Below are 24,054 nucleotides of genomic sequence, written 5' to 3'. Positions count from 1 at the left end.
AGATTATCTAGGTCCAACCCCCTGCCATTTTCCACTTCCACTGATCTCAGACCCTGAAAGAAGTAAGGCGATTACCAAGATGCTTCTGAAGTGTTGCTGCACATTGCTTAGTGCACTTCATTGTACTGTGCAGGCAGGAAAAGACAAATACTGTTCCTACACAGAACACATTAAGCTTTGGATTCTCCCCTACTGGACAAGTGGAAGTACACAATACCCTCTCCCTCCTCATGTAGTCCACTAGTTACCACATTCCTAAATAAGCACAGAGAGAAGGGAAGGCAGGCTACTCCTAGGGCAATCATTACTTTGAGTGAGGGAGCAAAAGACCAAGGGCTTGTTAGGATGCAGAAAGGCGAGTTTGATTGTGACACAAATAAGAAAGGAGGAGGAAGTAAAAAACAGGCCTAGAAGAAATCCCCGCAAACTGAGGAGCTAATTCACCACTGTGCAAAGACCAAAGAAATAAGGAAGCAGAACTGACCACCCTGTTATAAATCTCTCCTCCTAAGTATTTTGGGACTGGCCTAAACAATACAATGCTGTATTTTGCAGAGATATGTGAGCTATCGCTAAATGAAGCACTTTGGAACGGGAAGCAAGTTAACTGCTCCAGCATGATGTAATACCCCAACTAATTAGCCCTGTTAGAAACAAAGCCCAAGAGGGTTGCACTGGGTACAGAAGGCAAGCGGTTCACTTAGGGCTACCGAGCAGCACTGCTCTCCTCCAGAGAAACACCTCCTTGACATTATCAGCTGAAGTGGTAAAGCATGATACAATAAAAATAATCATCATCACCACGACATGCAGAGGCACAGTTTTACTGGAAAAGTAGTTGTGAAGTACGTGCTGTGAAAAGAAAGGTGAGAGCATCCACTTACACCCCAAAAAGGCTGGTTGTTTCACCAACATTGGAAGAGAGCTCCTCCTTTTGATGAGCAGACAGAGCACAGATCCTGCCTGAGCATAGATTCCTCCACTGCTGCTTTCATTACAGATCATGACATTTGTCCCCATGACGTGGCTGCTGATCGGTGTTCAGCCAAATCTGATCATCACTGTGGCCCAGCACCCTACCCTGGTGCTCACTGCAACACAAGCCCTTTGAAGCTATCCTGTTGTTTTAGAAAAGAAAAGCCACAAGAACAGAAAACAACGTCAAACGGCTCACTCATGGCAGATCCTACCAGCCTACTACACCTTCCCTGTTTGTGTAGCAAATTATTAGGGTAATAAATGTTTTAAAATCAAAATATGTTCTTATCCTCAAAACATATATGAAGTTTAGAACATCATCATTTCACTCCTGAAAGATGGAAAGGCGTAGCTGAATTTTTAAGATAAGCAGTCACATTTTACTATTTGGCTCGAACAGCAGCATTTAGAAATATACTAAATTCACGGAAGAGACCCACCTGAAGGAAAACAAACAAGGAAAACAAACAAGGAAAACAAACAAGGAAAACAAACAAGGAGTGCCTCAGAAGCTACAGATTGCAGAAAAAGGATGAAAAATTTCAGAGGCCCAACACTGCCCTCAAGGCAATATTGTCCCTTTTAAGATCCACCCACAGAATAAAGCCTGTCCTGTAAGCACCTCTCTTCCGGGAGAAAAGCTGTCACAAAGCCATTGCAACAGGCAATACCTGATATGGAGCTGGACATGGAATGCCCACAGGTCATCTTCCTGAGCAAGCTGCCCCATGGTATTTCGATGTACACATGTGCAGCAGCCAGCAAAATCTACAGGCACTTAAATCCTGCTTCTCTGCTACAAAGTTTTGCAGTGTGATCTGTTTACTATGAGCACAGGTTAGGTGCATACTAAGAAAACTGCACAAAACACTAAAATCACACTTCTCACTCTTACTTCTACTCCACAGATACTCCTTATTTCTGTGTCTGGTTCTCTGTCTGAAGCAGGAGCATACACACGAGTGACTTAAGTACTACACCCTTCCTTGCTGACACACTGAACACCCTCTCCTTCACTAAGCCTTCACTAAAGCTTCTGCTGGCTGTGATGACACATGAAGACACCTTTATAAGCTGTAAGAACAGTCCTGTTCATTGGCAACATTATGCCCATGTCAAGGCTCAAACAAAAGACTTAGAGGTCACTGAGACAGACAGTCAAGTTAAGCATTCACTGGGATGTGCACTTCCAGGATTCCAAGACATTGCCCCAAAAAAATCTGTTCTTCAATTACTTTCTTGTTCGCAAACAATCCTCTGCCTCTGCTTTGATGTACCTTCACAAAGAAGCTGTTCCACACATTAAATTCCATTTCAACTACACTGATGAAATGTGCAGAGTGCCCTTTGCATCCTGCACTCTTTTACATTGAAGGTTTTAGGAACGTTAAGCATATCTATCCCCATTGTTCAAATCCCAGGAAGCTGACATCTCCTCTATGCAACTTGTGAAAATAACAAAGATAACCTCCCACCAATGCTCAGCTGCTTGCCTATATGCAATGAACCCAGCACAGGTTGCCAAGAGACTGCAATGATGAGCAGCTTTTATTCCTGAATACTCTCAAATGAGCTTTCACAATATATTAACTCTGAGCAATAAAACATGCAAGACCACATTCTTGTTTCAGTTTAGAATTCATTTTATTGCCAATATATAAAAGGACATTTTTTTAATTGATTAAGAACATCATAGCATGTCAGTTAAAACTGAGAATAAGAAATTTTCAGATAGCATGTATAGAAATCCCCCCGTAAGCTCCATTCCCTAGAGTAAAAATTAAGTGCAGATCCAATGAAATTTAGGAGGCTCTAAAGAACAGAAAAATGAAGCCTATTATAAGATACTGCTAGGGATTGTCAACCTTTCAGTCTAAGAATAAGGCAATTTAGTAATTAAAACAAAAGCCACCATTAAACCTTAGGTGTCAGAACATTTTTTCCTTATTTGTAACTATCAAGATGAATAATAATTTTGTACACTGTGTAGTACCTAAAGAACAAAATTTCTTTTGGATGTGTTTCTAATACAACATTGCATACATTCTTAGGCCCTAATCATCGATCAAAATTTTCAAGCAAATTCAGTGCTACGAACTACCTGGTTTTTTCTGTTGGTACTGGATATTTTTGTCATATAGCTTACTATAAAATTCTTTTTGTTTAAATTACATTACATATTTCTCCAATGAAAGAAAAACACAGAAGTGCTTTTCCATACATGACAAAATCCTGCACACACCAAGAATCAGAGGTTCAGTATTGCTTAACTCCTTGGGGAGAAGAGCTGGAATCACTATTTCTCCATCATCATATGCTGTGGTAAAACTGACAAGCGGTGTTAGCAACAATCAGCCAAGTTTACGTGGTCAAAGGTCAAATAAAATGAAAGATGAAGCTTGGGCTCAAACAAAAGACAGCTTGAAAAGCTTGATAATCATTTCCATGATAAACAACTTACTAGAGGGAAAGTATTAAAAGTATAACCAGAACATGAATGGCCAAGAAGTCAAGAAGTCTACATTTTATCAAGTCCCAGTGTCACACATTCTGTTGCTGCATTTATTTGGGTCCTTTTCTGTACCATACTCATGACTTCTGAATCATCTGTTACCACCTCCAAATGGTGAATATCCACCTCCATGGCCAGACCCAGTAATGTTGGAAGAATGGTGAAAATGCTGTAGCACTATCCAGGCACCCTCAAATGCATCTTGATGAACTGCACTTTGTGAAATCCTAGGTCATCAAATGTGATACAGAATGATATCAGAAACAAACTAATAAACAAAACTAAAAAAATAAAAGGGGGCAATTATTTAAATTCCTGCAATTTTCTTTTATAGCACATCCCAGCTCCCCCGAGGCCTGAGTCCCTCTTCAAAATCTAGCTTTCAATATTAACTAAATCAGCACACAAACAGTCTCACAGCAAATAAATCACAGCCACAGTAGGGAGACTTTTCAAAAAAAAAAGCAATCAGAACAGGGAAGTTTAATTTATAGAGAGGAGAAAGACTTTAGACCTTGATAAGGTGTGACATAATTCCATGCCATTGATCTGCAATCATATAGCTGTATCTGTAATGCAAACAACAAGTTATTTAGAATACTCCTAATTAGGTGTAATAAGTGTACGCTGGCACATTACTGAATCTATAAATAGACACAATCACATCATTTCACTCCTGACCCATGTTATGAGGTACGGAAGGGGAGAAGAAAGGCACTTTCATTTTTCAGACTTTTCTTAAAGTTGTTTTGGTGGTGGGTTTTTTGGAGGAGAGAAGGGTGTTTTTTGGGTTTTGTGGGGTTTTTTCTCCTGAAAGTATTTAATCAGGCCTTTAAATACAGACAAATCTTCCTCAACAGACACAGGTTATCCTCAACAGTTGTGTAAAAGGAAGACAGAATACCTGATTTGTAATAAATCAGGAATCACATTCTATTGATCTGTAAGACATTCAGAGAGACACAGCTCCAGGCACCCAAATGTCACCTTGAAAATGTCCCTGTTCTGAGCATGGGGGTAGGACACTTGACCTCCCAAAGTGTCTTCCAACCCAGATTACTATTATGATCCTATAACAACATTCATAAATATTTTTTTTCTATAAAAAGTCCCTCTCTATAACCTGTCACACCTACACTCAGTAATTTAAACTATAGATCAGCTACAAATAACCTTGGGGTATATTTCAAAGAAAAGGTATAATCATCTGTAACAAAATTCAGCAGAAGCTCATATGCCTCTTGCCCTGGATATGACTTGTTTTTATTTCTTTTTACTCAAATAGAAAAATGTAAGATTTCCCTGTCATTTCCAACACCTCACTGTGAGACAACCTCTCAGGGACACAGATTTATCAAAATCTCAAAGGGTAATTTGAAATATGAGCCCTTTGTAAAACTGTTGGCAGCAGATCCCTGGCTGATGGAGCAGAACCTATGATGTTAACTCCTTTTATCTCCTCCTCAATGGTGCACACAGCAACCATATGAAAAAAAAAAATCTTTTTTTTTTACCCTAAACAGTGTAAGCAAAAAAAAAAAAAAAAAAAAAAAAAAAAAAAAAAATCAGTTTGCATGCACATACACACATGCACAGAACTACTGGGCTCTAAATACTGTTTTCTGTGCAAGAAATAAGATCATCTGAAGCACACATATGATCACAACTGTGCAAAAATGCAAAGCTTAAGAAAGCCTGTATAAAAATTATATATAGTAAAAAATAAAAAAAATATAAATAATAAATTAAAAAAAAGCTATTCACTGATTCACTGCAGTTGGATTTACCTGGCAACAGCAGGTAACATGAGATAATACACAAAAGCACTGGCAGGTCTTTAAACATACAGCTTGACATTGCCAGCACATTTAATAGCTTGCTTTTGACAGGAGTTCGTCAGAAGTTCTGTACTTACCAATATCTTCGGTTCCTTTGAAATGCTGAAGAAGAAGCAGAACAGAGTCTTGCAAGGCAGCATCAGTGGCATAGATAGAAACTTGACAATCCTCTGAAGCCTGAAGGATTTTTTTTTTAGTGCCTTTTATAGAATTACCAAGTTGGGCAAGGGAAAAACTTGTAATCTAGTAGACAGGATACACACACAGAGCCTAACTTGTGCAACCTGCCTTTAGATTTCTGAAAGACTATTTGCCAGTGGATCAGGGAGTGTTGGAGACCACCAGCCTAAGCAGAAAACCATCTCAGGTATAAATTATCTTACCTGCCCATAGTTTTGAGGCACATTTTGGTCAATGTTATAATGTTAATGCTCTCTACAAAATGTCAACCAGTAGACTCTGTACAGGTGTAAGTTCTTTCTTTGCTTCCAGAAGCACCACAGAATCAGGTTTATTAGCCCAATATTCATTAATAACCAAATTTAAAAAAAAATCCAATATGCAATCAACTGAGCTACATGAAGAGGTTTTCCTAAATTCTGGTTTCCCCCGGTAAAACCCTCATAATGCAAACTTCTAGGTTTATATGAAGGTTTGCTTAAACAACTTCACTCAGGGGAAAGAAAATCAAGTTTAACATCAGATAGATGGTTCTGAAAGTTATTCCTGGTTTTGTCTGTAATGAGCTGTACAAAGGAGGAATTGGTTCTTCATCTCACACCCAAGTAAATCACACTAGCTCCACATTACAGATCTGCATCCCCTCCGCAGTCATCCCAGGCAGAACCCACATATTATAAATGTACCATTATATACAATTTTTAAAAAATACTGTTTACACCATGAACACCACCATATTCTTTTCTGATCCTTGACTCACAAACCCCCTTTTACCCTTTGTGCTCTCTTTTATTCACTTTAATAGATCTCTGAGACTGAGGCCAATCAATGTTTGTCTAGAGAGTAACTCATGTGAAGCTCCCTGATGCTTCAGGCAAAAAATGACAATAGCTGAAAAATCAGCAAAAAGAGTGCATTAATTTTCAAGTCAATAGCTCCACAGTGAACCATCTGCTCCCAGGATTGATCAGCACCACTGAAGGAGGAGGCAGTGAAGGGTAAAATGATATAAAAGAAGCAAACTCATATATCGACACCCTCTTCAAGACTCCACACCTGACAAACTTCATGGTCTTTGGCAGTTACTCTCCTTATGGGAACCATTGGGAAAAATCTTGCAGAGACCTAGACTAAAAGGAAAAGGGATGTCACTCCTTCTCTGTTCAAATTCCTGAAGAAACTGTGAGAGCAGCAGGCAGGAAAGGAGGGAGAGAACGTAAAGCAAGATGTCTCTATGGGAGCATTGAAACAAACACAGAACTATGTGCCTGTCTTCACGGTCGACGGAGAGTGTGCACAGGGAGGAAAAAAGTCTCTGCCTGATGGACATCAGCCATACTGATCCCTTCCAACATCCTTAGCTGAACCAGAGCAAGTCACCCTTCTTACAAGCAGAGAAGCCACTGACCTTCCTCTCACTCCAGCGGATCACAGCAGCAGTAAGGACTACCAGCAGTCAAACTGAAGCCATTCAAACTCAGTTACTAAATTTAAGCAACCACACAACAGGACATAACTGACCAGAGCAGCATGACAGTCCTTTAGAACCACTTAAATCTCTGCAGGCATGAAAAACCTCAGCAGATCTTCCCAGCATGGAACTATGCCAGAAGTGCAAAATGACACTGAGGGCACAGCCCGTTCTCCTTGGCGAGCACATCTGAGAGACCCTGGCAAGTGCTGGACACATATCCTCCTGGTGGCTGCCCACAGAGGGGCTCCTGTTGCTTCCCACCCAGAAAATATATAGGGAGACTTGCCACCCACAAGCTACTACTCAGTTTCAAAACCCTATTCAGGTTGCTAAGTGACAATAAAGTAGTGCAATCTCACACAATTTGCAAACCCCAAATGCTTAAAGGCAAGGAAATGAATTGTCAAGATCATCATAAATCTCATGCTGTCCATCTAATAAATAAATAAATTCTCATCAAATGTAAAAGCTTGCTGAATTCATTACAATAATGCTAACTCTCCCAAGAGTACAAGCTCAGGTTTTGTTAATGTGCTTTCAGTATCTAAGTGGTGAAATATTCCTAACCAGGGATATTATTCAAACAAAAAACTTAGTTAGAAAAATAATTATTTTGCTCCTTCTTCATAATTATGCAATATATCATGATAATTCCTACATGGCAAAAGTTTTTAAGTCAACTATGATCTGACTTTATATACAAAATTTTTATGACCCACATCTGACGAGCACTTAAGCACCAGCTTAACTTTAAGAAGTAATTAGTCACATAAAAGTGTACAGGGTGACTAAAGTGTTTCAGTATGTGCACAAATGGTGTACTAGAATAAATCTCTTAATTCATTTTAAATAGCATCTAATGTAGTGGTCTTATTTTTAGCATATCAATGAAATAATATTTATTTTGGATCAGCATTAAGCTTGTTTGCTGTGATAAATTCAATGTTTACATTAAGAAAGAATGAGGCTTCTCTTCAGTATGATATGGAGACTATAATTTATGCATACCTCCAAGTCAGACCTTTTTTTTGTGTTTATTTTTTTGGTTTTTGTTTTTGGTTTTTTGGGGTTTTTTGTTGGGTTGTTTTTTGGGGTTTTTTTTTGCCATTGGTAGCAAATTGAGAGTCATGGCTTGAACTTAGTATTATACAGCTATGGTTACTGCATATATTTAGTAGCCTGTTCTTAGGTTTTTAAAAGAAGATTTTGGAAAATGCAACTGATTTTTTCAAGGCCAGAGGGGAAAGGATAAAACAGCAATGTAAAAAGGTGGCAGATACAAAGGTGAAAGAAAGAGTTCTCTCGCTTAATAAAGACAAAGTTCAGATACCAAAATATCAGAGTGAAGAAAAGCCAAACAAACTAGCCATGCTGTCAACAACTTTAAGAAGTTGTTGACATCATTTACGCCTACTTGACAAATAATAATAAAAAAAATCTCAAAAATTTAATGGCCAACCAGAACGAAATACTGATCTTGTGGTTCCTTTGCAAGTAAGCTATTGAAGTACTCTCACAAGACATCAAACTATGTCTTAATTATCCCTGTCAGAGGAAAACAACCAAAACAGCATGACTACAGAGCATTCTTTTAAACCCAAAGCTCTATATTCTGAGCATCAATGAATCCACACATTACCTTCTTGCTTTGCTAAGATTTTGAGGTCTACAAATTTTATATGTTCCTCTATAGATCCCTTACAAGAAGCATGGCTGGTCAGAGTTCAAAGAAAATGAGAGGAACATTGTTTTTAAAAAAACATACATATATATCTTTTTGGAGTGTTCCAGAGTAAGAACATTGGTCTAAGCCACCTTTTATTCTCTTCAGCTAGTCAAGAGAATTTCAATACTTCCCTCTGGAAAAAGGCTTTGTGATAGCCAGACAGACTGTTCTTTTAATCACTACTTCAAATACAAAACCACTGTAATTCTAGGTATTCTGTTTTAGATACCCAAACTAATTTGGCTAGTCCAGCTAGTCATCCAGTAGTCATACAGCAGTCATACAACAGTCTTGCATCCTGCATTCTGACGTAGCTGCTGGAAACAATTCAAAATGTTTGCAAATGATCTATATAGCCTTACATGGATAAAGACACGGCTATAGAATAGTCCTTTCTCCAGCTCTGGCGTGGCTGTTATGTGTCTCGGGGACTCTGCACATGAAGTTCACAAGATAAGGCATCTCGGAAAGGGATTCCCAGTCATCATTTATTCTTGAAAAAAGTCTCTTCTTTTGCTTCTTAAAAAACCAGAAATTCTCCTTAAAGTACAAAATAAACTTAAAGTGTTTCACCCAATCTTTTTCACAGAAAAGCATTCTCCAGCTCCTTAGAACAAAACATAAAATAATCAAATTCTTGTATTAAAAATGGAAGTGTTATTAAAGATTAAAGGAATCATCTTTTTTCCACCTTCACAGCTCACCCAGCTGGCTGGGGGGGGAAAAAGGGGTAATCCATGTCATCTCACAGTACAAAATAGCATTAGTACTTTAAAGATTCTAGAAAATGAAAAAACAAAACAAAACAAACAAACAAACCAAAAACAAACAAACAAATAAATTAAAAAAATAATAAAAAAAAAAATTTAAAAACCGCCCAAACCTCAAAAGGAACATTCTTTGAAGACCTGCTTGCAAGTACCTACTGAAAAATGTTACAAGCTCCTCCTTTCTGGTACTTAGCTAGCAATTTAAGTTTTGCCAACACATGCATCACTAAAACGCCTGAGCAGATTTCATTTCAGTTTTATACAAACATGTGTCAGAATTTGGACTGGTAATGACCACTGTGCCTTAAATAGTGTAACTCTTTCCATTCTAACCCTGCTTGCTTCTACACAGTGTGTTCAGTCATTTTTAACTTCCCCAAACTATCATATCTTTGCCTGAAGGTTTCCTTTAATGGACTCTATTTTGAAAGCTTATGTAGACACACAGCAATTATAAGAAACAACAAATATTGCACACCATTTAATGCTAAAAACTGGTTTGCTTTGTCCAGGCATACTCAAGAACAAAATTATATATATATATATATATATATCCCTATCAAAACTTAAATACTATGCCCTGTGCATACATATGTGTGTTGCATTTATCAAGAATACACATTAATGGATATTTCACTTTAAAAATAGGTTAAAGTCCCTGGGATGTGGTGAGAGAAACAAATTTGCCAGATTTTACAACAGTTGGGGGCGGGGGGGGGAAGTTGCTGAGATATTTTACTAAGGATGGCTATACAGTACATCAATTTAATTGCAGAATGAAAATTATGGAAAATATGAATTCTGAAGACAGATATCCTGCAGAACCCTTCAGTCTGTTCTGTGAACACTACCAGGTGGCAAGAACTTGAGGACAATTGCTGTGCATTTCCTCACTAGTGACACTATTCATATTACCGCAGTTGCAGAACATACTAAAAATTACGATGCATTTTGAAGCTGTGCAGAGTCACACAATCCTAATGCATATAAAGGATCACCACTGGGGTAAACTTTGCTACCATGGCATTTTCCTGAGAACTTTGGGTGCATCAAAAATCATGTTTCCTTAACCAGAAAGGAAAGAACCACTACTTAGTTGAGTAAATTTGGAACCATTAAAACAAAGAAAAGCAGATTACATTGCAAAGAATGATGCTCATGCATTTGCACACTGGTATCACTCACAGCACTTCACATTTAGGTGAATTAACAAGCTATGGTAAACTGAGAGAAATGTATACTAGAAACAAACAGGAAGTGACTGCTGGGACTTGGCACTGTCAAAAGTCACCATATGGAAAAGGTTAGAAACTTTTTGAAAGCTCAGTTCCTAAATGGCTGATGTTAAAGCAAATAAAACCACAGTGGGGAATTTAATTAATTTACTTTTATTACTCTGCGATGATTTAAGATCTCAAAAAATATATTAATAACTCAGACAAGAAAATTCAAGTAATAATTTGTGCCATTTAACCAAACAATATTTATATTATCTCCACTAATTATAACACAGTCACACTTCTGAACATCTCCCATGTTACAGCAACTTCATTACTAACAAAAACCACTGGGGGTGAAGGAGAGGAAGAAAGCTTTGTCCCACACACCTTACAAGTGTATTTATCTTACTCAATACACCACGGGTTCTTGCATTTCCTAAATTATACTTTCTGCTCCAGAATGTCTGCTTCATGCAAAAATAAACACAGGCCAGATACTCAATGCAGATTTGAGAGCAAAACACATATCCAACAAAGCTTTTTGCATTAACTGGTTATGGACCCATTAAAATAGGAAGCTAGGCCAGTGATAAAAGTGCTACTCTTCACATCCACTTTTTTCTGCAGAGTACTCAAGGCAAGAGTGGGAACTGTAACTGTGCTCATCTGACAACTACACTTCCAAGTACCCAGGGATTGTTTCATTTATTAATCTTGTGCTGATTCTCAAGGTGAGAAGAATTCAAAGAGAAAAAGTGTGAGCTCTAATTTGAACCTTCCCTTCTCGACGTGTTCCTGCTATAAAGAACTGAAGCAAAGCAATCTTTTTAAGGAATGTGCTTTGCACCACAGCAATTAACTTTAAAGCAACTAGAAGCCAGCTGATGACAGGCAGTTTTCGGGCTGTAGCCCCAAGAACTGAAGTCATCTGTTTAAGGAAGGCACTGACTCTGACTGTCTTAAGCAGCATCTTTAAAAATGAAGAAGCCAAATTTAACACTCACATGGAAAACTTTCCATTACTTCAATCTCCAATGTAACCCTGTTTGTAACCCAGTATCATCACACATACTACTTCAAAACTGTCTGACTATAGTTTTCCAAAGTTCTCATAAAACCAAAATGTATATTCTTTTTTTTTTTTTTTTTTTTTTTTTTACTGAGACACATTTTATGTACTAAATATTCAGATCTCCCCAAATGAGGGGGAACAATGAGTAGACATTACAAAACCAAGGGCTGTTTCCAATAGTGATTTTGGCTCAAAAGTGCTCAAACTTCACAGGGTACCTGTCACCGATTTATTCACAAGCATTTCCTCCATGGAACACAGACAAACTCCACTGATGAAAAAGCTTCCAGGATGACATTTAAAGATGCTGGCTTTAATCTCACAGAAGTCCTAATCAGTTTTGGTCCTGATTTCCCTAAAGGTATCTACTGCTACAGTGTCTCTCTACAGCCAAGTATGGGGCTTTAGCAAGCAGTTCCTAGTGACAAATGACACATCGGCCAAAAGAACAGTCCTTTGATCCTTTCCACCACTACTTGTTCCCTCCTCCTCGAGTTGGCAGACACCAACACATGCTGATCTTCAAGTTTTCTGTTTGGGTAATTAACAATGGCCACATTTTGACACAGATATGCCTTTAAAATATTCTAAAAATTTAAGAGATAGAAATGCATAAACTAAAACTACACCCATAACAGAAGTTACAATGATGTCCAGCCGTATCACCAATCTGTTTCTCTTAGCAACTGACTGTAAAAGTAGTTCCACTGAAATCAAGTAAGCAGTTTGCCAAGGAAGTTGCTATCCAATGTGGGTAAGCTATGGCAAAACTGGACAACGCTTTTCTAAATAGAACTGTGAACCAATCATTAGAGTATCACAAACAAGCAATAAACTTTTGTGAAATTACATCTGCCAATACAGTACTCTTGCTTTTCATCTTCTCATTCTCTTATTCACCCTCTACCCTCAGTTAAATAATTTATTGCTTTTATTTAGGAAGAAAAGAGCAAAGAGTAAAAACTCCCTTTGAGAGCTACAGATGTTAGAAGATTTTAGGCTTCTGTTTGTGCTAGTGAAAGGGGTTTGTTCTTGTGCATATATTTCCTAAATCTTGTTATACACACATTAAAAAAAATCCACTCCTGAGTGATTCTGTCTGCAAAGTATCACCATATGGTAGCTTTCACAAATGATCAACTGTACCAAAACATCTAAAAATAACATCTTCCTTAAGTAAAATAAAAACAATTACCAGCAGAGACTTTTGGGTATAGTTCTGAGCTAAGGAATCAATACCACGTTGCTGAAATGCTTCAAGTAAGTAAATAAGCAACCTCTGGAGAAAAATAGCACAGTCCTAAATGGCTCACAAGCATCAATGATAAATGTAATATACATGCTTTGGGTTCTTTCAAGTGTCTATTCTTAGATGTAAGACAAACCCAATCCATTTAATTAAAACCTTAGCTTACAAACACATCCACCAAGTAAGTGAAGCTTAACAAATCTAATTTGAATGAAAGGGACTACTAGCTGGGTAAAAGAGCAGCTCCCTGATGTTCCTTGCTCTAGTGGTTTCATGTAACCACTGATCACCAACTACTACAACAGCAAACATACAACACCCTTAAACTAAATGGGAGTTGTCTGTCTAAATATAGCTACTTTTAAATAATGCATTGTGAGTTATAAAATAAAGTGCTACTGAATTATTTAACAGGGGTCTCATCTTTAACAATGATATATCACTTTTAATTAAATTGAAAGAAAGATGTTTCTATTTGGAGTTGCATATTATTGTAAATTGCAACCAGTAAAGCAACATTTTAACTCCAATTATGTCAGCACTCAGTTTTTCCTATATATATCTGATTCACAGAAATAGAACTGGGACTCAAGCTAAGATAAGCAAAAGCAAGACTTGCAGAGCTGTCTTAGGTCTTCAGGCGATCCCAGCTTAGCATTCATTCACAGCCTTCAGATACAGAATATCCCACCCATCTGTAACAGTTGGCAAGAATTGGCTGGGATCTCACTCTCACAAACCTCTGTCGATAACATTCATAAGAGGCAAGTTTTCCTCATGCAAGTATCAACCTTTATGAGAGCAAACACTCAAATGCACTTAATACCACTACAGCTAATAAAAGTATCATGGTCTGTAACTTTTAAAACGTTCTGAAGACTGCCACACAGAAGGGTGTTAAGCTTAAAGTTTGTGTAGAACTACGCTTCCAACACAATGCAACAGTTGTACATTATTTACTATAGTAACCTTTCAGCCAGGCCTAACATCTGTAAATGCAAAATTAACATTGAGCAACTAAATGGAATGACACACCTTGTTTAGGAGGTTTCAGGAAAAAACTGCTTTCCACCTCACATAACAGAGTAACATTAGTGTTTAACAACCAGGCTTTCTGTTTAAAGGTGGCTGCCTTTTGCACGTAGTGCATGGAGCAAAAGCCCAAGGGAAGAACAGCACCAACCGGACAGGACTTCACAAACTACTCACTTTAACGGGTGCTCTGTAGAGGAAACAACACCACATGACCTATTGTGTAGAAATCAAACCCTAGGTGTGATCAGTCCAGGCCTGCATAGAGTCACTTTGCCCCTCAAAACAGACACTTCCAGGAAAAACCCTGATCTTCATGTCATTGCATCCATAAGCTCTCCCCCATGGGGGTTTGTGCACACCCCATCACCGACTGTGGACCACGCTCTGTAAAAAGTCATGGGATCCTTCTACACAACAACTAGGTCTGTTTCATTATTTTTATGCTTTCAAATGCCTGTTTGTTGATTTTACAGGGGGAAAAAAAATATTAACTAAATACACCACCCATGAAAAAAGTTAATTCCACTGGGACAATTTCGGCAGCCCGAGACAGCCAAAAAAACTGCATTAACCTAAAATTCTGACAGCTGCTTTACGCATCCAGTGCCACGAGCGAGGATGTATAGAAGTTTACTTCTCTTTCCGCGAGGTGCCTCTCAAAGTGGAAGCCGCCTTTCCCTCCCTGGCGGAATTCCTGCTCCCGAAGGGGAGCCTGAGGTGCCACCGCAGGGCAGGCTCGGTGCCTGCCGCTCTGGGGGGCTCACGGCGGCGGCCCCGGGACCGGGACTGAACTAACAAGGGGCGGCGGGTACGGAAAGGGGCGAGGAAGGTCTCGCTGAGCCAGCCCACCCCGCCGCAGGGTGGCAGGGCGGGATCCCCGCGGCAGCGGTGCCCGCCGCCGAGGAAGAGGAGCCGGAGGGAGGGAGGGAGGCAGCCCGCCGCTTCCCCCACACCCAGGACGGCCGGCAGGGCAGGGCAGGGCAGGGCAGGGCAGGGCAGGGCAGGGCAGGGCAGGGCAGGGCAGGGCAGGGCGGCTGCCGGGGCAGGCAGCTTCCCCTCCGGCCAAGCGGAGCCCGCCGCCCCGGGGGGCTCTTCCTGCCAGCCGGGGACAGATGTGGACGCAACAGCTGGACGGGAGGAGGGGAGAGGGAAGGAAGGAAGAGGCACGGCTGTCTCAACTCCCCCCCCCGGCGCCGCTCCCGGGATGCGGGTGGGATGCGGCGGCCGTCCCCGGCCCCGGGCTGGCCCCGCTCCGGGACAGGGATGAGGAACACGGCGGTGAAAGCGGCGGGGCCGGCCGGCTCCTGCCCCCCTTACCTTGCTGCGGATCTGGCCCGAGGTGGACACTTTCCGGATGAGTTTCTGGGGGCCCTCGTGCTCCCCTTCGCTGTCCGACGACTCGTCCGCCGGCCCCGCCGCCGCCGCCGGGGCTTGTGGCTGGGGCTGCGGCGGGATCCCGGCGCCGCTCATCCCCGACTCGGCCCCGGCCATCTTCCCGGACTCCTACCGAGAGAAAGCACACGAGCCCGGCTCAGCCAGGGCAGCCGCTGCCGCTCCCCTCCCCGGGGAGGAGGAGGAGGCGGGGGCGGGCGGGCGGGAGGGAGGGAGGGAGGGTGGGGACAGGGGCGGGCGGGGGGCGGGCCGGGGGCGGTGGCTGTGGCGGAGCGGAGCGAGCGGAGCGGGGCCTCCCGTCTGCCCGCCCGTCCGCCATCTTCCGCCGCCCCTCACCACGGGCCGGGGCCGCCGCCGCCTCCGCCCGCTCCGGGCACCGCGGCACGGACACCGCCGGCGGGCAGAGCCGGGCCCGGCCCCCAGAGCTCCCCCCTGCCCACCGGGAGCGGCCCGGGGCGGCCGCAGGGGGCGGCGGTGCCGGCAGGGCCGCCCCGCAGGAGGGTGCCCGCCCCGCAGGTGAGGCCGGGCCGGGCCGGGCGGCCAGACAAGCGGCGGGAGCGCCCCGCACCTGCCGGGGCTCCCCGGGTGTCCCGGCTGGCCGGGAGGTGGGACACGGCCCCCGCCGTGCGCTCCGAGCCTCCGGTGCCCCACGGCAGAGCCGAGCCCTGAGCGCCCCGATGGCGGGAGCGGGCGGTGCCCGGCCCAGGCTGTGCCCTGTCCCCCGGGAGCGCAGGGTTTCTCCCCGGGACTGCACGGACGGCATCTGGTGCGATGGGCTTCTTATCTGTGTGCTGTTCCTCCAGCCCGCCAGCCCCGTGGTAACTATCCATCAGCGCCAAAGCCTTGGACAGTTTTAGTAAATGCATCTATTGCTTTCCAGTGATTTTTCTCCTAACAGCCTAATTTTCTTGTTATTCAATTCATTTTTGTCTTTGTGAAAGAGCAGCCCTTATTTCTGGGGAAAGAAAGGGCCAGTTTTCCTTTTTCATCTCAGATCTGGCGAGTCGCACGATCTTGAAATGTCACCACATGTTCTGAATTGTGGGACTTCGAAATTATTGTGGCTTGTATGTAGTCAGTGTTCCAAATAAGTGTTTAAATCACAGCGATACTAAATAAAACACACAACTCCGAGCTGCATGGACCGGATTAAACATAAGAAAGCAATCAATACTTGTGGCTTCTATATTCCCACAATTCTATTTATATTTCTAGCAAGAGAACTGACATCTCTTAACATGCTATAATATAATGCCACAGTACCTAAATACAAAGCATTTAATGAGGAAAAGTAAACAGCCTGTCCTACACTGCAGACACCTTGCCACAGTCTGAATTTCAAATAGCCCAGAGTTTTTATAGTCCAGCCCATTGCTTTTATTGGGTTTTTTTATTATTTATTTCTAGTAGTGTAGGGGGATACAAATATTTCCATGAAGCCTGGGAGTTCTTGTGGCTTAGTTCTGTGTTACTGCACCAGATGCTTCAAATACGATTCTACTAACCACCTCCACATAGGACCAATTGTGGAGGTTATATTTTTTAAAATATCAAAAGTAGCATTTAAAAATTAAAAATATCTATTAAGTTATATTTTAAAGGTATTTTGATCAAATTACCTACATGCTCTATTAAAATATTAATAAGGCCTAAGTCCTGTCATTAATACTGCATCTCAAAATGATTGTGAAACTGGACTATCTGCCTTATCTCACTCTTCAACTGAGAGGGAGTTCTCCATTTTTAAAAACTTGAGCAGATGCAAGTATGCATTCCTCTCAGTAGTTAATTTAGGGCACAGTTAGGAGGAAAAAGAGTTAAAAGCAATGTTTATGGACACTGTGTCTTTCCACCCCCTTTTCTTCCTCTTCCCCATCTTAATTTTGGGAATAGCAAATTATGCCAGAACATGTCTCACTGTAATTCTTTAATTCTTTTGAAGGTAAATGTCACTTGAATATTGCAAGGGGACAAGAAGACATAGTTTCCTAATTAATGCTACCATAGTGCACATAATAGTATCTGTGATTTGAGAAACACTTGGTGATAACAGAACACAAGCAACGCTGACTACATTTAATTCAACTGAATTAAATAGCGCTGGCTGAACAATAGTAGTTACTGTTAGAATAAATACAATTCTTCAATTTCTGTTCATTTTTAGAGCTTAACTATGAGCACTAGTTGCTGCACACTTTCTGCACCGTGCATCTTCACCTGGGCTACCCCAGTGTGCTCTTCCTCACCCCCGAATGTCCAAACACAAAAGTGTGGTTACCAGGAAAGAAGGCACTAGCCTTTCACTTCCAAGCAAGTCCTTTCCATCCTATCTTGGTAAACTTCAGAGCGCTATGAAAAAAACCAAAAAGTACTAGGAATGTTCTCTCAGGTTACTTAATGTGAAGATTTTAGTAGCAATAACCTAAGTCTGCCAATGATAGGAAATATCCCACAGGAACAGTTCAGTGAGAATATGAGAACATGGTTTCTGTGAAGTATGCAGTGGATTCTGTGAAATTACAGGCTCTAAAGTCTGCAGTTGTTTAATGTTTAAAGAGTTCTCTGCAATGGAGAAACCAAGTGTTAAGCATTGTTGAAAATACAGAAGTTACTCACTCATGTTAGCATAGAATGTTGTTTCTACCAAGATATACATTGCCCAGGCACAAAGACAGTTTTAAAGATATCACTATTTCCACTTAGTTCTTCTTTTCAAAGGTATTGATAGATAATCAGGATCCAGTTGCAGCCTTTACCCAGATAAAGCTGCCTAAGGTAGCCATGGAATTCACCTCAATAAGGACTTGCAACCTGACTTCCATCCCTTCCACTCACAGCTGGATTCTCCCAGGTGATCAATGTCAGACTCAATATGAGAAATATTGGATAGCACATTTCAGCTCAGTGACCACAGCTACAAATACTCAAATGGTACCACTAGACTTCTGCAAGTTGGGCTCTTGAACAATGTGCAACTATGTGCAGTCATTAAAAACACATACAATATTTGCACATGCTGTGTCTTTCACTTAAGAATTTCACACTTCTTAGTAATGACCTTAAATTTTCTAACTGAAGCAAGGGAGTAAACAGCATAAAGAAAGCTTGGCATTTAAAGGAAGATACTCAACTAACAAAAACAGCTCTGCTGACATCATTTGTGCTACGGCAATTAATATCAGCTGATGAGCTGCCCTTTATATACAATATATACATATTTACACTGTGATATTGCATACATTTAATATACATATATACACTGTGAGAACATTTTAGCTCAACCACATTGAGTCGCAATAATGGTATATGTGTCACTAAAATGCATATTCAGTGTAGGAAAAAAATCTAAATACACATGCACTTTAGCTACACTGAAGATTATAGTTTATAATAGATTACTGCACTATTTGATTCCAGACCTAAAACTGATTCCCTTTGTAACAAGCATTTTTACATCTTTATTTTTTAATCACTTTGGCATCTAAAAACTAGAGGGTAATACTTTTCTACACCTCAGAAAGTTGTTCTGAGGGAATTTGAATCAATAGTGTGTCAGATTAACAATACATTATTCATCATGTTTAAAAGATTTTATTGAATCTTTCCTAATTTTGGTGGTTGGTGATAGCTATGGTTTTTAACTGGGCTCCCCACTCTGGACAAGTTCATTTTAGATCTGCCTGTCTGAACTCCCTCTGCAGATCGAATTAGTGATACTATTCTTTCTTGACTTCCTTACTTAGCAAAGAGGAAGCTAAACTATAACAACTTGTATCCATGCCACTGTTAAAGAAAGTAACTACATCACTTGTGGTTTGGGATTAGCCAAGGGAATCCTGTACCTGTAGGTTATAATATTAAGAAAACTACTAAATTACGTTGTATGCTTCAGACTGAATAGGTCCAAACCAGGGCAGGTAATAAAAGTAAACAGATGGTTTGTGAATGTGTTAGGACTTACGTATGCATTTCAAGAGTAAGGTAAAGCCAAGACTCAGGTCTCATATGAAATATGAAAGTTGTATCTAGAGCTTTGTAAGTCATATGTTAGGCACATTTTTACTACAAAGCCACCAAACCTTCCTTGCAAGAATGCAGGGTGAGCCTTACATTTTAAGTCACTTTTACTTAGCTCCATCATGGGCTCTTATACAACTCTTATTGGATTCAGGAAGAGCTTTTCCATTAAAAAGTGTGCTGTGAGTTAGGGAAAGGACTTTATAGAAATTTGAAGTACTACACAGACAAGTCCAAACCTGGTTGGCAAAGGACATGTGGCTGCGTTTAATGTCCATCACTTATTTCTCAGAATAGCTATAGGAAGAACACTTCACAGTAATCTGACATAGATTATTAACTTGCACTGATTCAAAACCTGCAAAAAATAGTTTTCCCTATCTTACTGCTCTTCGTTTTGTGTTTTAAGAGCAGGGGAGAGAGGTAAGTATGTTTTACCTTTCATCACTCAGCTCTTCACCTAAATCTCCCTTTGCTCCCATTATTGTAAAAAGCCTGCTTATGAGCGGATGAAAAGAACAATGTGGCTCTTGCCACAAAGACCATGTATTTTACCAGCAGGTTACCAGGTAAAGGATTGAGTGGATCAGCTGAAATTAGAGTCTTGTAAAGGAAATTGGTGCAGTGGTTAACCTTAAAACTGCATTCATGGATGTACTCTTTAACAAATGCAGCAATGAAATGATAAACGTGACCCAAATCCTGGCCCTTACTGGGGGAGGGGGAAATGAAAGGGAAAAAAATGGGGGAAAAAAAAGGAAAAAAAGTACTCCATGTTTATCTAAGCCGTGAGCACAGAAGGAAACGGGCTTGGATGCTTCAGCCAGGACTCTGCATTTCCAAGTGGAGAGGGGCTGCAATCCATCTGCCTCTTGAGTTTCAGCTGAGTTTGGGATGACGGCAGCAATTTAAATGTCACTGTTTAATAGGATAACGCATTCGCAGGAATTGACTACGCTGCCTTCCTCCCACGATGTCTTCATCTCTCCAGGCAAAAATCTCGGGTTTCCCTTGCCTGATCCGTTCTATGTCAGCTCCGTCTTACCGGAACACACATACAGCTGTTTTCCCTATCACAGCTGCATCTCCAGCAACAGTTTTGGGGCTTGAGGGCTGCAGAGGGCAGCGAAGGGGGATGTTCAACTTAACAACAATTAGGATAGTAAAAATATATTTGTGAGGGCTACAAATCCTAACAAGGAAGGGAGTGAACTTAGTTCGTTGTGGGTAGCTCTAGGGCTCGGCTGCTGCTTTCCTGAGGGTGTGCACACCAAGCCACGCAAAGAATGTGTCTCCTCCGTTTGCTCTTTAAAACTGGGTTTACAAGTAAAACCTGGACCAACAAAACGAGTTAGCAAAACATGGTACAGCCATCTAAAGGGGAGCTCGCCAGTGGCACGGGTCCATGCTTCATGTTGTTTTGCCAAGTTCAGGGCCAGAGGCAGCCTAGCCTTGACCTCTTCGATAGCCTGAAATCTCCCAAGCAGCTACCCAAAGCCTATTTTTAGCCCTCTCTGCCTGATGTGTGTGTGTGCACAATGGAGAAAAGCCCAGGAGCGGGACCAGACTGCCCTGAAAAGGGAAATCTGATTTTATCGCCTGCTGAGGATGCCGGTGACATGATTTCCTTTGGTTGGAAGGAGGGTCTTCGAGTTGCTTAAACAAACCGCAAAGGCACCTCAGCGCAGCTTTCCTCCTGGCCAGCTCGAGCACTCCCCTCCCTTCGCAGCGGCCCAAAGGCACGACTTTCCCCACACCCCCCAAGGCAGGGTGACAGCAGGGTACCCCAGCCCCGTCCCGCTTTGCCGCCGCCATGGGAGCATTCCCAGCCTAGCTGCAGAAGAAGAAGGGGGGAAAGTGTGTGTCTCTTTCTGGAAACTGCCTCCCAACGCTGCTTGGACACGTCGCTTTTGCTGTGCTTAAGAGAAGGAGTTTAACGGTGCCAACATCCAACCCACCCCCCTCGGCAAAGTTGAAGGCAAGGCTCTCGGTGCTGATCCCGGGCTTTCCAACCGGGCAGTGAAACTCAGAAAGGGCAATGAACCCCGTCTCCCAGAGGGACGAGCTCGTCAACAAATGGCCAGACACGGCGGGGGCGAAAGGCTCCCACCCCCCGCTCCCCGCGGGGAGGGGACCAGCGCCGGCGGCCGGGCTCTGGCGTGGAGGGGGGTCGAAAGAAGGGAAGGGGGGGCTGGAAGGCACAGATAAGGATGATAGCCCGACCCCCCGGCTGAACAATACAGGCAGGAAAAAGGGTAGGAAACGCCTGTGCAACGGCAAGGCACGCATGTACCTACCAGCTCCTCCCAGGCGGGGCTGCGAGCGCTATAGGAAGGGTACCCATGCTCCTCCATCACCTCCACGGGGAGAGCGCCGACGGGCAGCGGAGCCGGGTCCGCCGGGCTGCGCCTCCCTCCCGCCGCTGCCGCGGCTCCGGCTGGCAGCGCTTCCCCGGCGCCGCTTGTCCTCCCCCCACCCCGGCCCCGCTCCTCCCTTTTCTCCCCCGGCTCTGTCCAGGCCCCCTCCTCCCTCCCCGCCCGGCTCCTCTCCCTCCCACGGCCACCGGGCTCAGCCCTGGCTCCCGGGGGAGCCGGCCTGCAGCTGCCGCGCCGCTCACATCATCCCCGCCCGCCCGCCGCGCTGTCCCGGGCGCCCCGCACGCCCGACCCCTCCCGACGGCGGATCACGGGCAAATCGCCTCGGGCGTAAGCCGGTTTGCGGCGGGGCCGGCGGGCGAGGATGCGCCCCGCGGCCAGGGGAGAAAACCCCTCGGTGCGCCGGGAGCCGCTCCTGCCCCGCCGGGAGCCGCTCCTGCCCCGCCGGGACACGCCGCCTCCCCCGGCCCCCAGGCTGGCCCCCCTGGGTGCTGCGAGCCGGGAGGGACCATCGCTGCTCCCCCCGAGCCCTGCCAGGAGGGAGCCAGGGTCAAGGCCCTGTGCTGGGACAGCCCCACTCCTCCGCCAAGGCTCCGAGAGAGCCCTACTGAGCTTTCGACGCCCTGTGGAAGTTAAATTGAGTGTGAAACGGCGCCTCGTTCCCCCGCAGCGGCTCCGGGCGGTCCCACGGGCACGTTAAGACAAAGTGCCGGGAGCTGGGACAGGGCACAGCCACTGTGGAACAGAGAGCACGGGTGTGTAGGCCATGTCTGACACAGAGGATTCTAATTTCCAGGGCCACCACGCCAACCTTATGGAGTAGCAGGATTTCCCTGCCCTCCACTACACCTTTTATTAATGCACAGTGTGTATACTTTAGCCTTCTCGGTTTACTAGATACCAGCATCCCTTGAACACCAGCCAAAGCATTACAACTCTCCAAGTGGATGTTGTATCTCCTTTGAACTCAACACTTTCACTCATTTGTTTCTCCCTGTTGTGGAAGAGCAGGATATTGAAAAAGAGGGACTGGAGGAGAGAGAAAAAAAATGAAGCATAGTCACCATCCAAAATAACGGTGTTCTTCACTTCCAGCCTGCCCTTTTGAATTTGCCGCTATCATGTTTGATTACAACAAGTTATCTTCTACTTGATGAGTGCAAACATGCACAAGAAATTGTATTTCACAAGGAAAAATAAAGGAATTTGTATTTGTAATAGTTGTAATAGTTGTAATTTTATATCTTTTCATTTTCTTTGTGTTTCAAAGCTTTTTCATTAAAAAAAAAAAAAAAAAAAAAAAAAAAAAAAAAAAAAAAAAAAAAAAGAGCTCCCTGACATGAGCCTTAGCTTTTGCAAAATACATCTATTTGCAAAGATGTAGGAGTACTATTGGTGCAAAAAGATGAATTTTATCTACTCATTTAACTAAGGGTATAAAATACTCCCATAAAGTTAAGAAAGTTTGCCACTAAGCCAGGCCCGAAGTTCAGCTCATTTGAGGAACTGAAATTGCTGCACTTCTTCCAGATGTAGAAAAAGGAACTAGTTTTGTTGATAGTAAGTTTATCAGCAGTGAGTTGATGAACTGCCTTGATGGTAAGAGTGTAACCTCAAAAGGAAGAAAACAAGATGACTTTAGAGCATTTTGGTTTTTGGAAGGTGGCTTTCTAAAGCTAATGGTGAGTAACAGTGGCCCAAGGACGTCTGGTCTCTTTCCCTTTGTTCCCCAAGTATGAGAGGCTGCTGAGGAATGCCATGTTATAAAGGGCTTTACACTAAGAAGGAGTGTCAGAGTAAGATTAGTCAGCTCCCCTCCTTTCCTCATGATGCACCAGAGGATCTCACATGATGGTTGTTTATACCTTTTGACATCTGGCCCTCTTTAGCCTTGGTCATGCTGGAGCTTTGTGGCAAAAGTCACCTGCCATGGAATATATGTCATATAAAGTCTCTCTCATTCCCTTGCTTGCTGAACCACAAAAACTGAGTCTCTTAAAACTATAAGAGTCTTGAAGTTACTTCTTCAGTTCACACACTATATGTCCCTTTCTGCCCTGAAATTCAGTTTCTCACTGTGCCTTCAGCCCCATTTTCTGTTTCATCTGCCCTGAATCTTATACCCGTGACTAGATCTGCAATTGCATTCACCTTATTTCATCCCCTGGAGTTCAAACCTTGGTTTCCATAAGTGGAAAGCTAGTATAGGCCCCAGA

General features: G+C 42.8%; 1 protein-coding gene across 1 annotated transcript in view; it reads right to left on the bottom strand.

Moving 5' to 3' along the window:
• Nucleotides 1-21,817, bottom strand: part of DGKH (diacylglycerol kinase eta) — a gene marked incomplete at its 5' end in the record, with an annotated part of 149,649 nt that extends 127,832 nt beyond the window's left edge. The window contains 2 exons of the mRNA XM_083884657.1: nt 15,372-15,557; nt 21,761-21,817. Of these exons, the coding sequence (XP_083740783.1) occupies nt 15,372-15,557; nt 21,761-21,817 (243 nt within the window). The remainder of the gene's footprint in view (nt 1-15,371; nt 15,558-21,760) is intronic.
• Between the last annotated feature and the right edge of the window lie 2,237 nt (nt 21,818-24,054).

This window comes from Zosterops lateralis (assembly GCF_965231275.1).
Source record: "Zosterops lateralis genome assembly, chromosome: 2".
Taxonomy (NCBI): Eukaryota; Metazoa; Chordata; class Aves; order Passeriformes; family Zosteropidae; genus Zosterops; species Zosterops lateralis.
The sequence above is the reverse complement of the archived record's forward strand: the minus strand, read 5'-3'. Positions and strand labels throughout refer to the sequence as shown.